The 18,451-nt window shown below is 44.8% G+C and overlaps 1 protein-coding gene across 3 annotated transcripts in view; it reads right to left on the bottom strand.

Moving 5' to 3' along the window:
• The window catches only part of SRRM3 (serine/arginine repetitive matrix 3), a 672,576-nt gene that overhangs the window by 452,863 nt on the left and 201,262 nt on the right, over positions 1 to 18,451 (bottom strand). For all 3 annotated transcript variants that reach the window (XM_069614948.1, XM_069614950.1, XM_069614949.1), the window contains exon 4: positions 5,014 to 5,290. In XM_069614948.1, the coding sequence (XP_069471049.1) occupies positions 5,014 to 5,240 (227 nt within the window). In that variant the 5' untranslated portion in view covers positions 5,241 to 5,290. The remainder of the gene's footprint in view (positions 1 to 5,013; positions 5,291 to 18,451) is intronic.

Here is an 18,451-nt window from a genome sequence, read left to right as displayed (position 1 = left end):
AGATTGTGTTGAAAGCCGTGGTGAACCCGACAGAGGGAAGGCAAACGGTCAAGTGGGGTCTGAGACTGGAAGAGGGGGATCTAGGGGTGAGAAGCCATCACCCCACCGACACGTAAATGTAACAGAGAAATCTTTTGAATACAAGCCAGGGTGAACCCAGCGGAGGGAGGCTGATATTCTAGAGGGGTCTGACCCCGGAAGAGGGGGACCAGGGGTGAAGAGATATCAACTCAAGTACAAACAGTAAGGAACTTTTAGTTTATTATTTTATCCCACCAAACCCTCAGAAGCAAGAAACTTAACTACCAACGGTCCTGATATTGTAAAGAACATTTGGTGGATCTGAGCCCAGAAGAAGGGGATCCAAGGGTTAAAAGGCATCACCGAATGTACAAGTAGAAAGGAACTTTTGTTTATTATTCTGGAATACATCAAGTTCTCATAGGCAAGAGACTATTTGTAGAAAAGAGGCTTAACCACCAAAGGCTCTGATAGCTGAGACCGGATGTGTTGGCTCGTGCTGGGAAAGCTCGAGTGTGTGCTGTGCTCCGGAATCCCACATTTTCCCGAGCCCGAGCTCAAAACGTGGGTAGGAATAGCCTCGGCTAACACATCCTGACTTATCATTTGTGAACAATTCTTTCTTCCTTATGAACCTCAAGCCACACCCTTTGTTGGTATTTAGCGTAGGGATTGGCAATAGGTTTTTCTTAGTATAGGCCTTTTATTTTGATAAAATGTCACTAGGACTGTCTTATTATTATTTGAAGGTTGTAGCTTGCTCCCATTTTAGATTTAGGTTTAGATTAGGAGTTTTTCCAACCTGCGTATACAGCTTAATAAACACCCTTGAACTGTGATCCCATGTGCCTGTCTTACTGTTGCCACCATGAGTTCCTTACAGTGGTGAGTGTGTTGCAGAGAGCATGAGACGGAATAGGGGAGGAGGATACTGCCAAAGGATTGGCTAGTTCCCTGCATGTTCTGGACTTTGCAGACAGTAGGGCAGTAAATGTTTGGTGATATTGTAGAATGTGCAATATATTTTGTACTTTTTCCTCGTATGTCAGAATTGCCTATTTTCGTGACTCCCTGAAAAGTGAATATTTTCAATGTTTTCTTTCCTGAATTATTCAGTTTTTCGATTGCTGGGTCCGCTTCTTATGAACCTTTTGAATCAACCACGTCACCTCTATTCTTCCTTTGCCCCCCACCCCCTATTTTTTACAGAAAATAGGGATATCATTCAAATCTAAGCCCCATTTTCCTATTTTAATGCTGTGGATTTTGATGAACAAATTGCAATGCAATGATGCAGACTGGAATCTCTGCAGTGCAGCAGTGCTAAGGTAATGTGATGCAGTAGTCCTGTGACAGTGCCCCAGATTACACACCCAATAATGCAGTGCATATGGGGTGTGTCTGTAGATTTCAACAATCATCATTTCCAAAATGAAGCTCGCTGGCTTTAGACCAACAGCCTCAGACCCCCGTAAAACCTACTACCTGTCCTCTCTGCATGCTCCATCGCACAATATGGCCCACCAGAAATTAGCATATCAAGGTGCCCTCTGAAAAAAGTGGGTGAACTTCTGAAAAAAGTAGGGGGACTCCGTCCACCCACGTGTACCCTTCACTTGAGCCCTTCCCACCTTCATTTCTGTGGAGCCCTGCATATACCACATCCTTGGGAAGCCCCACTACAAACTCAGAATTACGCCATGTGTGTTCTAAGTTTTCAATTGCATGCACACCATTTGCCTGCATGTTTCCTTGCGTCTATGAAGCAATTTAATAGCCCACATTATCTGTATCTCTGACCTTGAAGTCATTTATTTGGGACAAATGCATGGCTTCTTGAGGGAAGCTACACGGCTCCTATTTCAGCAAATGTGTGGTTATCTGGGTATGATCATTACAACTGAGTGGGGAGGTATTGCAATGGTATAGGGAGGAAGAATAGCTCAGGTGCAACGTGTTAGTCTTGGAAGCAAGACCACGCAGGGAAACACAGGTTCGAATCCCGATCCCATGCTCAGAAACCACTCCCTGCTATTAAGTGCTTTATAAATGAACAATTATAATTATAGGTCACGTGTGGTAATTTTATTGCACATTTGGGGTAAAATAATGATTCACCTGGAGCAATTTAAAGTCTCAAATGGGGTAAACTAATGAATATTTTGGGAGCAGAGTATTGACTTTTGTGGGCCAATCCAAATATGAATAGGGAATTTCATGGGTCACACAGTTGCTAGTTTGTGGTTCACAAGGGTAACTATCATACTTGTGTGGGGCACTTAGAGAGGAATTAAGAGATCGTGTAGGGGTTCTTCGAACAACAGTTATAGGTGCCTGTGTGTGAAGCATTGAAGGGCAGAGACAGGACCTTGTGAGTGGGCCCTCCTGTAACTATAAGAACCTGAGTGTGGATCTCACAAGCCCAGAGATAGCAACCTCACCATGAAACCTCGAATAGAATACTAGGTTGTGTTTGTGTCCTTGGTGCACAGGCACAGCCTTTCAGAGGTGGATGCAGGCGACGTGTTGTGCTTTCAACCATCTGCAGATACAGTTGTGTTTGAGAGTTATCATGCGAAATGCCCTGGCTATGGAGCAGCTCTTGAAGGCATGTAAGAGCTGCCTGTGTTTGGAACCCGCAGGGACAGGGTTGGGAACTTGTCTTTGGGAAGGGCAACCGGAAGAGAGAGTTTGAGGGAACCTTCGAGGCAGTGATAGAACTTGTGTGGTGGGCGCTCAGGTGCAGAGTTAGGAACATGCCTGTGGGGTCCTAGATAACCTCTGAGACCCTCATAGGCATGGGTTTGGCAGGCATGGTTTGTGTGGCATTCTCTAGGTGGATGGGCCTGGAGCTCACAGAGGGGCAGGGATGGGCGATGGGTTGCTAATAACTGAGGGACTAAAATACGACCCAGTGAGGGAGGCATTCAGTGGCACAAACAGCACACTGGGCCTCATTATGAGTTCAATGGTGCGGTACATTTATGGCAGTGATTCTGGTACTGCACTTTTTAGATGGTAAAGGAATTACTGCCGCTTTTACAACAACGTCGAATTTTGACTTTGGAAATGAAGTAGAGGATTTAACTCCAGCTTATTGTTTGAGGAAACACCTCCAATTTACCTCTAAATATTGGAGGATTTGAGACCGTTGTGGCTCACATGCCACTGCATTGTGTACATGTTCACCAAGGTCTCCATCGCTGGTATGGAATGAGTACAGAATTGTCCCTATGCACCAAGGTAGCGAGTTGTCAGTGTGGAATACTTATGTTATGATGCCAATGTGCCCAGCCGCACGTGTTGGTTCATTATGACTTGATATCTAAGTGCCTAAATGTCATTGAATAATCTAGATGGTGCCAGATTCCCAGGTGCGTGTGTGTAGAACATGTGTAGTATGGTGCAGCATCGTCCACAGACCATAGATCTGTCAGTGTGTCCAGATGTGTAAATGTGCATGTATGGTGCCCAGCACTCAGCATGTGATGCCTCTAGCATTGTGCTAACCTGAGCTCCGCCCTAGTTGTGTTCTCGCGATTCTTTTTCTATGGTTTACTATGTGCCTGGTTTGTCCCTGCAGCGATTTACAGGTTTCTCTTGCTCTGAGAATGGATCTACAATTAGCTGGTGGTGACGATTAGCAAAGGTGTTTCAATGATTCTGAATATAATTGTTATTGCCAAATAAGGTCACGGCATTTGACTGAAGTGACCTTGTATTAAAATAGCCAATGCGTTTGTGATTACTTGGGTATAGGCACCATTTGTTTTGCATGTGAAGTGTGAACAACAGCTTCCATTGGGCTAGTTTAACACAGCCATGGGCCAAAGAACAGCAGTATTGATTGAGAAATTAACCCATGAACCCCAGAGAAAATGCACACTTGCCACTGCTCATTTCTTTTTCCAGCACATGTCATTGCATTGTAGACTCCTATTGCAAACGCTTCTAAAATTCCATGTCTGAATGAGAGGCAAATGAAAGGCCCTAACAATGGGAAAAGTGCATAATGAGGGAAGAGGATGTCTGTCTTTTGTGACCTGCCACGTTGCCCTATATTTGGGGTTGACTCTCTATTTGACTATAACAGGATTCTGTTGGCTGCCCATTCATAGACCAGTCCAATCTCATGTATATATGTATGCCCAGCTTGCCCACCTTGCCCACAAGAGCTCTCTGTTCACTACATCTTTGCACCTGCTCTGAAGAAGACTTGCCTAATGGCAGTGCGGCCCTCAAAGGGCCCTCAAAGTGTTGTCTTGTGGGTGACCCTTCAAGAGTTGTTGGTCTGTGAACCTTTCACCTATGCAAGGGTCTAACAAGCAAAGCATCCATCCGTACATGTTGTTTAGGATTAGGTGTCTCTGTGGCGGGAGCTTCGCTATCCACAGCGGTACCTAGATCTTGACATTGAAAGACCCACCACTTGGGAGCTCTCCCTGTGTTGACAAATCTATGCTACTTGGGCACTGCCCAGCTGGTGAATATTTGGACGCACATGGGGCTTGGTGCTGTCCCACACTACCAAGAAAAATACTTTGATGTATCACAACCTAGCCATGACTAGGAACTGTAATGCACCCCATTGACTTGAACTGAGAGGTTCCACAGTTTGAGAACTGTCCATGTCCTCAGGTGACTTTCGAAGCATCTGGACAGCCCCTGCACTGTTACTCACTCGTGTTACCTTTTTCCATTGACTAAGGTCCAGCAGTATTCATGGAAAGTTGTGCAAAAGTTCAGAGTCTGAGTAACTGTGTCTGGCTTTTTCATTGCCTTTCATCCAGTGTCGACCCTTGACATCTGACCAGGAAGCGGCTGCATATTTTGGGGCATCCACGACCATACAGAGGACCCCCTGTCTGATAATTTCCCGAGGCTTACAGGCCAAGCTCTAGGTCGCACATATAACATCTCTGCACATATCTCTTACTTTGTACTGCACAGTGATATATTGCCTTTAGTCCAAGTGTGGCCGGCATCCCTTACCCTTTCTCCTCCATCATCTCCTGCAGCTCCACGCACTTCAGTTCCACCCGCCGCTTGCGTTCATGGTCAAGGATCTCCCGATGTGCTTTCTTCACCAGGATGGGCTCTGGTTTCCGTGGCTCTTCGTCTGGGGGTTTATGCCAGGAGACGGAAGCCCCTGGTTGGGAGAAGCCATTTGGGGGCTCCTGCGGTGTGGGCATGAGGGCCCCGTTGTTGCATGCAGCCATCCCTGCGTCTTCTCCAGATCACACTACCTCTGTGCCTCACACTGCAGACCCTGCAAAACAGTAGCACAAAGGATGGGGGATTATATTCAGTTTCTACCTTTTTATACAATTAGTAACTGTTCGGCTCCCTAGATGTCATGGTGCAGTACGTGTGTAGTTGCAGCCCTTTTCTTCCCAATTGACAGATTGGGCCTCATTACGAGTCCGGCGGTAACCTGCCGGTTTTTCCAGCTCGGTTACTGCCGGACTCGTATTACCATTCCGCCTCAGTGATTCCCGGAATTACCGGGGCATTACAACCCCGGTGGCCCGGGAATTCTGGAGGCGGAATTGGGGACCATGAAAACACCGGCACCATCTCGTGATGGTGCCGGTGTTTCCACATCCGCCTGCAGGCAGGCGGTGTTAAATCCGCCAAGTCAGACCTGGCAGGAATAACACCTCCGCCTTCAGGACTCGAGATCACACGATATGGAAACAACGGTGGCGGCAGGTTTACCGCCACCGTTATTTCCATACCGGGTGACTCGTAATGAGGCCCATTGTTTCTGCCCCAAACTATTGTTCCCAAAGCATTGTATCACGATTGATCCTCAAAGACGTCGTGTCCTAGAAACTTGACAGCGTTAAAGAGAATATTTAATTTCGCTTTATTTCGACAAATTTGTCATAAAAGCAATTAATCGTACACATAGGGCCTCATTACAACTCATCCGGTATGGAAACAACGGTGACGGTAAACCCGCCGCCACCGTTGTTTCCATACCGGGTGATCACGACTACTGCAGGCGGAGGCGTCAATCCCGCCAGGTCTGACCTGGCAAGGAAACACCATCACGAGATGGTGCCGGTGTTTCCATGATCCCCATTCCCATTGAGTCCTATAAGGTTTTACCGCCTTGGTTCCCGCCAGACTCGTAATGAGGCCCCTTGTCTAACATTCATGTACCAAGTCAAATGCAATACTCTTCAAAATAAAGCCAAGAAAGCGTACAGTACAGCAAATATAACCTAGTCATGGGATGTACTTGTAAATAATAGTTTATCTGTCCTCAAGTTCCTAATGGCATGACAGTTTAAGCAAGGCTTTAGATTCTGAGGTCTAAATTTGGCACATAAGGGGCATATGATCAAAATGTGCTGAAAAGATTCTTTTGTATAGTGACAGAAGCGGCACAACACAGATGCGCACCCCTTCCAGATTCCAGTTACAGGTGCTAATGGTAGAAGGCCTATTCTTTATTTGAGTACAATGACCGTGAATATAGCGTAGTGATGCAATCTGAGTATTTTTCAGCATGACCTATTTCCTTAATGGATAAACAGAATGGTAAAAGGGTACTCCTTTGTGAGTTACTGGACATGAACAACAAGATGTGCTGTTCATAAAGTTTCCTTACGAGATTGTTTTGATCACTTGTTAATTGAGTGCCAGGAGCTCCAAAAGAAGTCCCTGCCTACCGAGCTCATGGTCTTATTGGGCTACCCAAGGCAACAGCTCTCCATTAGACAGTTTGATCACTTGCACTAAGGCAGCTTTGTATCTCACAAGCTCAGGTCGTGACCAAAGTCGTGACGCACAAAAGAGCGGCTTCAGTTTTAATAACTTGTCAATGCCTCCCCAATTGAGTTCTAAGTGCACTGTTATGTGAGGAGCTGATATGCGTAGTCGTAGCACTCATTTTAGAAAGTGATTTTCACCAGTGTCGAGAGACAGGAGTAACCCCAAAAGTCAGCACTATAAGCAGGGAAGTTGTTTGGGGGTCACCAGGGGTCACAGCCGCAACCCCTGTGGTCTCCCTTGCTACCCCTGCAGTATTAATTGCTACCCCTGTATTAAAAACAAAAAAATTAAGATGTTATTTTTTTAATGGAAGCTCCAAGCTCCTGGGCACTGGAGTAGCGGGGGCCCTGCCACACCAGGTCTGGGGGTGGCCCAGCCCAGTGCTCACCCATCAAGGTGAAGGCTGGGGCGGGGCTTGTAACGCGCAGAGGAAGTACTCTGTAGAGGTTGGAGTGGATCGTGACCTGTGTCACGTCACATGCCATGTTCAGCTCCAACCCCTTCTCCTCCGGCTTCCTTGGAGCTCATATACAGGAACCAGGAAGCTCTCCCAGCTTCCTTGTTCCTGTTTGTGAGCAGCATGGAGGATCCGAGGGTGGCCTGGAGTGACAGACCGAAGCTGTAAAACAGGTATGAAGGCTTTTAAAAAAAATGCGATGTGTATTTTGCCAGTGTGAAGTGCATGTCAGATGTATGTATGTGTTATTGGCCAGTGAGTGGTGGGTGAATGAGAAGAAATGTGATAGTGAGTGGTGGGTGAAGGAGTAGGAGTGTGAGAATGTGTGTTTGAAAGTTCTGGGTGGGTGCATTCATGTGTGGCGAATGCAGTGCAAGTGGACGTGTGAGGTTTATGGGTGAATGAATGGTGGGTGAGTTAGTAGGAATGTGAGTGTGTGTGTGTACATGTTCTGGGTTGGTGGGTGCCAGTGTGAGTGTGTGATAGAAGGTATATGGGGGTGAGAGGGGGAGGTGAGAGGGGGAGGGTGTGTGTGTGTGTGTGTGTGTGTGTGTGTGTGTGTGTGTGTGTGTGTGTGTGTGTGTGTGTGTGTGTGTGTGTGTGTGTGTGTGTGTGTGTGTGTGTGTGTGTGTGTGTGTGTGTGTGTGTGTGTGTGTGTGTGTGTGTGTGTGTGTGTGTGTGTGTGTGTGTGTGTGTGTGTGTGTGTGTGTGTGTGTGTGTGTGTGTGTGTGTGTGTGTGTGTGTGTGTGTGTGTGTGTGTGTGTGTGTGTGTGTGTGTGTGTGTGTGTGTGTGTGTGTGTGTGTGTGTGTTTGTTTCACTAGGGGCCTTCAGAGAAGGACCAGGGGGACAGAACCACAATGTACCTGGTGCTTGAGATGTTCTTGATGCTTGACAGGGTCAGGTCGGTTCCGGGTTGTTTTTGGTTCCTGCGACCGAGTTCAAGACGGGAGACAGCTACGGGTACCAGGCGGCAGGCAGTTTGGCAATCAAGGCTGGACGGATAGCTGCAGGCTGGCCTACATGGGTGCTTGGAGTAAAGAATCGTTGTCTCTGTGCTGGTTGGCGGATCTGGAATGCTGGTCGAGGTGTCTCGGACGGCTTTAGTGACTGCAGCATGACAACAGTCAGTGGTGCAGCTGGTCGCGGTTCGAGGGCTCGACTGCCTCGCAAATGTCCTTAAAAGATGGACGCTGGTTAATGCTTGTGAAGGCACTCCTCCTAGCTTCTTCACTGGGCTTGTGTCATCCTTTAAGGCGGATGGCCCAAAACTGAGGGGAGTGTTTGCAGGCAATGGCAATGTTCTTTGTTCAGAGACTCTCTGGCACTTCCCACCTAGGAAGCTTGCTGGCAGAACCTAGCAGGGCACACTGTGTGCTGGCTGGGTACTGGTTCTGGAGCTGCGGGATGGGTCCTCTGAGTTCGGTATCTCCCTCTGTTCCTTGGGAGCTGTTTAGGGCAGGGGTCCTGCTTCCCTCTTGGAAATCCTGTCCTTCCTTCACTGGCAGAAGTTATAAAGCAGACTGTACCTTCATCCAGGGTTCAAATGAGTCCTTCTTCTTACTCCTTTCGAGGTCATCAGATTAACTGCTAAGAGAGGGGCTCTGCCCTCTTTTAAAGCCAAATGGGCCCCAGTGATTGGTGCAGGCTAAGCCTACCTTGGTGAAATAATCCTGGGTCCCACCAACAATCTTCTGTTATGTGTGAGGTCATAACCAGAGTGCTTTGCAACAGGAAAGGTAAAGGAGTGACAACATGTACTACTAAGTCCCACCCATCTTCCTTTCTGTTGTGGATAAAAGTGTCTCTCCGGTTAATTGAAAACTCTGTGGTTCCTGATTAAAAGTGGCAGGTCTCCCTTGAAGCGAAGGTTAGACCAGACTTATGGTCGCCACCAAACCATATACTCGAATCTTCTTGAATGGGGTCCCCCTGTGGGGATAACCACTGCAAACAGTTGTCCCCGACATGACATTTCACTGCCCTTGAAACTAAGAGGCAGGAGCTGACTTCAGTTTGACACAGATGAATATCAAAAGGGTGTTAGGTATTCTTTCCTTTGTCAGTCCTGAGACCAGGCCTGTTTCATTTAACTTCTCATGAGTATGCATCACCACCAGCAGGGTGGACAAAGGATAGGACGGATCCATGGAGCCTTTGTAAGTTAATGAGGCTGGCCATGGCAGGAGGATGGTTTTGCCTTCCCCCTTTTTTGAGATGCTTTGATGTACCCGTGGCTGTCACATTCCAGCTGAACAGGAGGACTGCACCTGTAGGCTGTGTCCACGCAGAGTACACGGGACTGTTTGTTGCACAGCGAGCATAGGAAAATGTGTGCGGATTAGCCCCATTCATTTTCCGGAGGTTGATCTCCCATCATTCAATTTCACCACAAAATAATTTTATTTTTAAAACGCAGTCTAGCACACACTCCCCGAGCAGGTGGGAGAATTCCTCACAGCATGTATGTGTGTGTGTGTGTGTGTGTGTGTGTGTGTGTGTGTGTGTGTGTGTGTGTGTGTGTGTGTGTGTGTTTTATGTCCTGGGAGACTGGGCAAACATCCTTTATTGACTTTGCGTGTTTTACTAATATTTTCGGGCAAAGCCAAGTTCATGTGTGTCATTACCTGGCTAGACTGGCATTTCAGTACAGCCAGTCTAGCCATTTCTTACTGTGACATGACATTTATTACTCAGCATCTTTGATAAAGCAAGCATGATAAGTAGTATTACCTCACTAGACTGATGTTTTGGTGTAGCGGCCTGTATATTTATTACAATAGCATGACTTTTTATTAAGTGAGCATCTATGATGAAGCAAGGATGATAAGTGTTCTTATGGGTCTAGACTGGCTTACATTGGAACCAGTTTGGACATGTTTTCTTATTGTGACATGTCAATTTTCATGGCCAAACCAATGTGAGTATTTTCTTACATAGGAGTACTGGCATATATTGGCAGATCCAGCTTCTTTTCCTAGTGCCAGTAATGATACTGTAAAAGAACACTCTGGGGCTCAATGGGAATGGGGAATGGTTTTCGAAATGGGGATTTACCGGGTCTGCATAGGTCGGAATGTCCCGGTAAGCCCCCATTCCGACACCACGGACCCGGACAGGGGTTTGGAGGCAGCCATGGTGCTATTTGCACCATGGCTGCCTTCAAACTCGTAATGAACCCCAGAGTCTCAGAAGTGAGAGAGCCATGGAGTGACCCATCCCCCCCATTCAAACTCCTTCTAGGAAAGGGCTTTGTGGAAGCTTCATTCACGAGCCGGTCCTTGGCAGGGTCATTTAATAACGCACCTCGCACATAGAGCTTAGAAAATCATAGATGCATTGAGCCCCACTCTTGAGGAAATTGCAGCACTTCCTCCCCCACGCCTCTGATTAAAAAAGATTGAAGAAGAGTAATTTATCAAAGCCTAGGACATTAAGGTGTTATGTTTGGCTCTGGGTTGTGGGGACAACATGTGGTTGCTTGTTACATAACTAAAAGATAAATGCACACAGAGACAGATGGCCTCAGCTTACACCTGCACAATAGGTTTCTTCTATCCTAGTGATAACTGACTCATACATACATTTATAACCAGGGAATTTTATTGATACTAAATCCTGGTCAAAGATTTAATTTTTAGGCCTTGCTCATGCAGCAATTTTGCTCCTGGGTAAACAGACAGCGCATTCCTCCCCAGGTCAGTGCTTTTTTGGCTTGTTTAACACTTCAGTGCCACAGATAACGAGTACTTCTGTGTCCATTGATCTATAGATGTTTCATACACTAGTTGTAGCCTGCGTTAGATATTTCGGTTACAAATCACGCCTCCCTCTGTGCCTCGGTTCTTATATCTGGTTGAAATGAGAGCGCCTGGAAACACAGATGTTAGACACATCTGAATGTTGTGTGCCATCACATCCTGTGATGTCACTTAGGTGCGGTGTCATATGCCATCACTTCCTGTGATGTCATCAGAGATCAAGGGTCATGTGATGTTACTTTCATTACCCTAGGAATTTTGGTGAAATTATATCCTTGGCTATAAGATGCGGCCTGTCTGTCCTGCAGCTCATAGACTTGAAGGTGAAGCCCACTGACTGATTCCCAAAAGCATTAGCAAATTTCCGAGTTGCCTCTAAAAAACGCTTTAATATGAAATGTGACTTTGCTTACTGAGAGGACCAGCTCCCATCACTGTGAAAGCAGATTCCGAGGTAATTACAGTGGTTTGCTTCTCCCAATAGATTGCCATTCAAGTGAATATTCATTCTGTTCTTGCCTTTTCTGTTTGCAGCTCAGTTCATGGATTTTGTTTTTACAATAATTGGAACCAACCCTTTTTCAGAGCATACATCAGTAAATGTATCCAGGTGGTTTTGCAGGCCACTTATTGTTTTTGAAAGACTGCGTCATTGGAAAATAAAAATATTGGGCTGCTCTCTGAATTAAGCATCGTAGCATCCGTGGGGAAGGATATTAATTTGTAAACAATTTCTTTGATATACAGGCTAAACAGAGATGGGGCGCGCATACACCTTTTCATTAGCATTTTTGCACGTCAAAGGGTTTTGTAGTTTCTCCTCCAAGCCCCTACCTAACAGTGACTGTATTATTGGTGTACAGCAAAACATATTGCATATATTGAGTGTGATGTGTTTAGTCTCCGCCGTCCTAAGTGAAGATGCCATTTTGTAAAGAATGACATTTAAAAAAAGATTTAAAAATACCACTCCGTGACCGCACGGAGCGGTCTTTCTAAAAGGAACTGTTACGGCCTTGCCGCCCACGAGTGCGTGCAGGAGCTGACGGGCTCTGTGAGACGCAGAAGCGGAGGCAGAGGGGAATGGGTGTGTGTGTGTTGGTGTGTGTGTCATGTGTATGTATACATTTTTGTTTGGGGGATCTTGGGTGGAGAGGGATGGGGTGGATGCTGAGAAAGAGAGGTTCTGGGGCAAAACCCCCGATTATGAGGTAATAGCACAGGAGAGTGTGGGGATAGTGGGCAGACTTGGGGGATGCAAATTGAGGATCGGGGATGACACCCCGCAAATTGTAAAAAAAGGACAAAGAAAAGAAAGGCTGGCGTCAATGCCGGATGTTCGATCAATGGGAAAACGGTCAAATAAAATCGCTCTTCTTCTCCTAAAACTGTTATGATGAGGTCTTGTCACATAGAAACGTCTCAGCAGGGAGGATCTTAATTCAGAGCGTGGGACTCCATCAAACACAACTTTTAGGTCTACGGTTGTAAGGTAGAAAAACGTTTTTTAGGACCATGTATTTTTGTATTAAGATATAAACCCTGAAACTTTGATCTCTCCCACTGAAAAGCCTTCCTATAAAAGAGAGCTGCTGTTACTTTCTTCTCTCTACTCTTCTACACGTGCTAGTGTCACCTTCCGGAATATTTTGCCTATCATATTGATCAGACAAATTGGCCGTACATTTTCAGGCTTGTCTCTCCCTCCCTTTTTCTAAATCTGGTAAATCACTGCCGAATTCCTAGATGGGGGGGGGCTTTGCCCAAGACACCTATGTGCTGTTAAATAGGGCGCCGACATGTCTATTTTGTCTTAAACTAGCGCAGACGGTACATAATCAGCTCCTTGTGCTTTTCATTATTTCTGTGATTTCATTGCGACTTCAACCTCGCTCTATGTACGTTTCAGAGTTTATTTGTCACTATTTTTTAGGCACCATACTATATGCTCTTCCATCAATCGTGAAACACTTGGACTAATCTCCACATATAGTTCACAGACGTGGTTAATCCATTCCTTTCCAGGAATACATGATTCAAGTGGTAAACTCAGAGCGTCCTTTGTGCTGCGGTAGGCGTATTTAATTTAAAGACCCTGACTACACTGCATCTTACGATATTAAGCTATGAGTGATGCTAGAACTCCATTGATTCGTGGAACACGAGAAGTGATGAAAATCTATCCAGGAAGAGATTGTAGATGCTGTTTTGTTGAGCAACGTGTTGTGCCAACGTGATGCAATATGAAAGGTCATGTTCAACACATCTTTTCAATTTTAAATGCTATTCTGTTAGAATTATGTATGTAGCTTGTTTTCCCCACTGAACTGAAAGTTCTGTGCCTCTGAACCTTTGACCTCAGGACCTTAAATGCTAAGAATTACGGAGAATTAGATCAGAATTGTGGAGGCTCTAGATAACACAGCCAGCAGAAATTACCTTTAAGGTAAAGCCTCCCCATTAACTGTCCATTAGCCCCGAACAGGATCTTTTGAAGCCGAGGAGGGGAAGGGAGAATAATATGAGCCAGGCCGATGTCCCGGTCACAGAAGTGAAATTAAACTTTTTTTAAAAAAAGGTGGGGGCTATTGTGAAATGGAGGGGCACATGTGAAGCATTGACAGATTATCATAGGATTACATTTTCCTTAATAAAAAGAGAATCGTGTGTCCCAGCGAGCTCAACCCAGACTCATATTAAAGGGGATAAGACTTCCATCGGTACCATGTAAATATGAATTCTGTGTGATGTATACAATTTGAGTGATGAAGACAATTATGATTGCAGCCTTCTCATAATTCCAAGGAAATGGAAAGTTGGTGAGGTGATAGAGTGGGAAATTAATGTTTGAATCTTGAAGTGTCAGATTTGTTACTATTTCGGCTCAGGAGCAAATAAAAAAATTGTAGCTCCTCCCAGGAAGGGTGTGCTGAAATAGGATTAGTATTTTCTGACTCACCATAAAATATAGAGCCCAAATATATATATATATATGTGCCTACAGGGTTGCCAGTCAATTCGTCGAAAAAAATTGGTCGACCAGACAAATGGTCGAAGCAAATTGGTCGAAAACCATTTCGTCGAAATTTTTTTTTTCTATTTTAACCCTTTATTTATTTATTTTTTTGGGGGGTCCCCCCCCAACCCCTCTTTTTTGCCTTAAAAAACCTTTTTTTGCCTAAACGAACACCCAAAAAAAAATATATAATTTTAAAAAAAAATTCGACAAAATGGTTTTCGACGAAATTGCGTTGACCAAATGTCATTCGACCAATTTGAGGTCGACGAATTGACTGGACACCGCCTACAGTTACCTGAAAAATTAAGGTAACTTGCATGTTGTGAGATTTGTAGGAACACTGAAAAGGTAAACCCACCTGTCATTTTGGGATGATGAATCTTTCTCCTCCCTCATCCACACCTCTGAACTCCTTGTCCTATCAGCAGGCAGTGGGTGTATTGGGGGGAGGGAGAGGGAGAGAGCTAGCCAACCCGGAGTGCAGGAATTATGATAATATGAGAGTGTCACCTGCCCTATAAGAGATCAGTTTTCAATCTGTGAGGGACTTTTGACTTTTTCACTTGACTTTTCCACTCTATTCCTGGAGGTAGTCTACTTCTGGACTCTTGCGAGGAACAACTAGCAGAGAGGCAAGGAGAGCTGCCAAGGCCATCAGGCCATCAGGCTAATCAGGCTAAACCTTGCCAAGAGAAAAGCTGTTTACCTGCAAGGCCTTAAACCTTGCATGGGAGACAGGGACTGCGAAGTCTAGAAGATAGTTGGGCCTGCCATTTGAGGAGCCAGAGGAGGACTGGGTGCTGGGGACTAACCCTTACTGAAGCCTTTGGCCAGATCTGTGCTGTCCTTAGAGGAGCCATGTATGCCCATAACCAAGGCCTCCCATCTAAGTAGATTAATCCAAATGCCAACAAACCTGTGGGAGGAATCTGCCAGCCTTAATCTCCATCTCGCATAGTGGGTGGGGGGGTGAAACTGGGGAGACCGTTGGCACATTTTATTAAATATAACTCAAATTAATTCCCCATAGAAAACCACCCTATATAAATTGAATTGTGTTGGAAACTGCCTGCCTTAATCCTTTCCATTCAATTATGGGGGATGGATGAAATGGTGTAGACTCTTAGAACATTTACTACAAGTTAAATCAATTAATTCCCTTATAGAAAAATCATGGAATGAGTGCTGTTAGAGTTCAAAACTAACAAAGTTCATGCCCAGTTTGTTACAGCCGGTATAGACAATAAGTACTTGGGTGACCATTTTTCAGAAACCCCTGAATTCTGTACAGAAAGGGGTGTCCTTAATCCCAAAAAGACGTATCCACAGAACTCTGCCTTTCAAGTGAATGTAGAGTGTGTTAAAACGAATTTTCCCAATAATTTCAAACTTAAATCCCAAAGCATTACATTTCCCTTGTATGAGTGGTGCAAAACGAAATTTCCCATTTATTCCCAAAGCCTTGCTTTCACTTTACTGTGTGTTGAAAAAAGATGTTCCCATGGGGCTTATTTCCCAACCCCCTGCCTTTCTGATAAAAAGCCAAAACAATGTACCTTCTGTATTCCCACTCCCTGTACCTTGCCATCAAATTAAGGGGTTACATTTTAACTGATGCCTGGGGTTTGGGGTTGCTGGGATACAAGAGCCTGGTAACAAACTAAGAAATAACTGTGTGAGTTATATTTTCTATGGGTTTAATTGCAAGACATCAGATTTAAATTGACGACTGCCATCTCTAAATTTTACTGTATGTTGTAGTATCTGAAAGTCCATTAGAAATATAAGTCAGTCAATCATAAGTCAGTCAATTGGTACAAGTAATTAGAAATTGTGATATTGTGTAGTCCCAAGGCGTCGGTGGCTGATATTTTGGTAACTGCTCTATTATTCTTTGTAAAAACCTAAATAAATATATATTCTTACTACACACGAGGCTGGTTTCTAGCTCATTGGTCGTAAAGAGGGTATTTTCTGAATGGTACTATATAGGTTGGAGGGCTCAATAAATCTGAATCTGCAAAGCACTTTTATGTGTGCCACCTGGCTTGGGGGGAGGGAGGACTCCCGGAGTTGAGAGTGACCTCTCAATAAATCGTGACAGTCTGGGGCCGGGGACCACGCTATCTACAACTTGCTCTTACTAAATACTCTCCTTCTAGATCTCTATATTCTTCCGGTACCAACTCTCCATGTGTCAAGCGCTTCGCTAAACAGAGGGCTGGGCAGATCTCTTTCCTGAGCTTGCTCCCTCTTATTGAACAGCCTCCCCCTTCCTCTTCATCTTGTGCCAGATCTCCTCAAATTCCAAAAACTCCCCAAGACTTTCCTCTTCACCTCGTCCTTCCCTTCTCCCTCCTCTGCTAATCCCACAGTTGCTGAGTTTGATGACCAGGGCCTTATGTGTCCTTCTGGGCCCTGGCCTCCTACACACAATCACCATCAGCCACTTCACGCTCCCAGCATCTGCCCTACCAACCACTGGCTTATGGCACTGTAGGCCTGTACTTATCTATTTATTGCAGCTGACTTCTTCCTAGCACTTCCTTCACTGGGTACTTGCATCTGCTGCTCCCTCACGAGCATGGGCACTCCTAGCACTTACCCTCACTCCTCCTTCCCCCCTCCTCTCTCTGCACTTGCACGTTCTTAATGCTCACAAGGCCTAGAAGGTCCTTCTTTATCCTTCAATGTTTAATTGTTTTTCATTCCCATGTTCCCTCCCTGTTGCCCTGTGGGCACTTTGAAACACAATTTACTTGCTGCATAAGTGCCTTACAAATGCACAATAAAATAAAAACACAAATGTAACAAATGTACAGAGTGCTGTCTGAAATTGAGACACTTTAGCAGATCTGACTTCCATGAAGTGGGGAGTTCATTGGGGGAAAACATATAGTGAAGGAGAGAGGGGGCAGGTCTTGGAGGTGGAGCAGTCGAGCACCTCTGTTCCAGCTGAGCTGAGCACCATATAATGTGGCGCCCAGTAGCAAAGAGGCATCTAGCAGTGTGCGAGGAAAGCTCAGGGGGATGAAATGGAAGATTTATTTCAAAGGAATACGGTCAGGAATCAGATTCATTTCAATTGGCTGTGACATTTAACTGAACAAATAGATTTTTGGCTGCATTTATTAGCAAAATCCAGTCAAAATGGCAAAATAAATAGCACATCGTAGAAAGGGGCCCTTCATAAACGGATTTTCATTAATTTGTGAACGCAAGGACTGCCCTTTCAATGTGGGCAATTTTTAGAAGATGATTAATCCGTCATCCACGGAAGAGGACATGTCATGGACACGTATGCATAAGAAATGGCAAACATGAAGCTCTGATTGAGAGGCAGGAAGGAGCCCACGGGGAATACTCTTTACCACGGAAGTTGCTAAAAGAGCTGTGACACTAAGATCAAAAATATATAATTAAGCCATAATAACTCATTCTTTGCTCGACTTGAACAATTCACAGTCACTTCATTTTTCTTTTCGATGCCTGCTCTTTGGGAATATTTTATCTCATTGTCGTGCAATTTTTATTTTGTAAAAACGACTTGTAATTTTGGTCTAAGTGGGAACTGAGTTGAAAGCGTTAGGAGAAAATGACAGCAAAGATTTAATACTAAACATTGTTTCAGGGTCGATGATGCTTTTTCAACTCGGAGAGTTCAATTTCATATTTCCTTGAAAACTTTAAGAAAGACAAAGCGTATGGAAAGGTCTTTGAAAATCCAGCAATTGGTCTTTTTTCATGGCTCTGCGTGACTAGCAGCTGCCTGGCTGAGAGCAATGGACAGAATTGCAACTCATGGCTGCGTTTGGACATCTGTGCGGGAATGTTTATGTATATATTGATCTTTTGTAATATGTTAATGTTAAAGGATATTTGTACCGCACACTATCACCACCGGAGTGGTCCCCAGGCGCTCTGGTGGCTCTGAAAAAAAGGGAGGGTATATGCAAGACATGGCATGCGAACCAAAAGGTTGGGTAAAAGAAAGAACCAAAACAGGAAGTGATTTGACATTTTTTTGTGATATGGGTTATTACTTGATAAAATAGAATAAATTACATCATATCAACACTAATATATATTTAAAATACCATTTTACTACACATCAAGTTGGTTATCAAATAAAATGGATAAAAGGATGCCACAAGCTATTAATTTGACAAATAAAAAAAGATGTCAAACTCAATTTCGAGCCATTTTGGCACCGGCAGCCGCCAAGACTGCATTAAGGAAGTTTACTACTGCAAGTGATAGTAGCAGATGGTAACCTGCAAAAATACGATTCCAAATAAGCTCTGAGCTGCACAAATCATCACAAGAGACCAGAGGACGGAGGTGGAGACAATGCAAGTGGAGAGCTCTGTTGCATTCCAAGAAAATATGCCTCAAAGTGTCATTAATCGTGA

Source organism: Ambystoma mexicanum, chromosome 9 (genome assembly GCF_040938575.1).
Source record: "Ambystoma mexicanum isolate Mex_15411 chromosome 9, UKY_AmexF1_1, whole genome shotgun sequence".
Taxonomy (NCBI): Eukaryota; Metazoa; Chordata; class Amphibia; order Caudata; family Ambystomatidae; genus Ambystoma; species Ambystoma mexicanum.
Note: the sequence above shows the minus strand (reverse complement) of the source record. Positions and strands in the feature narration are given on the sequence as shown.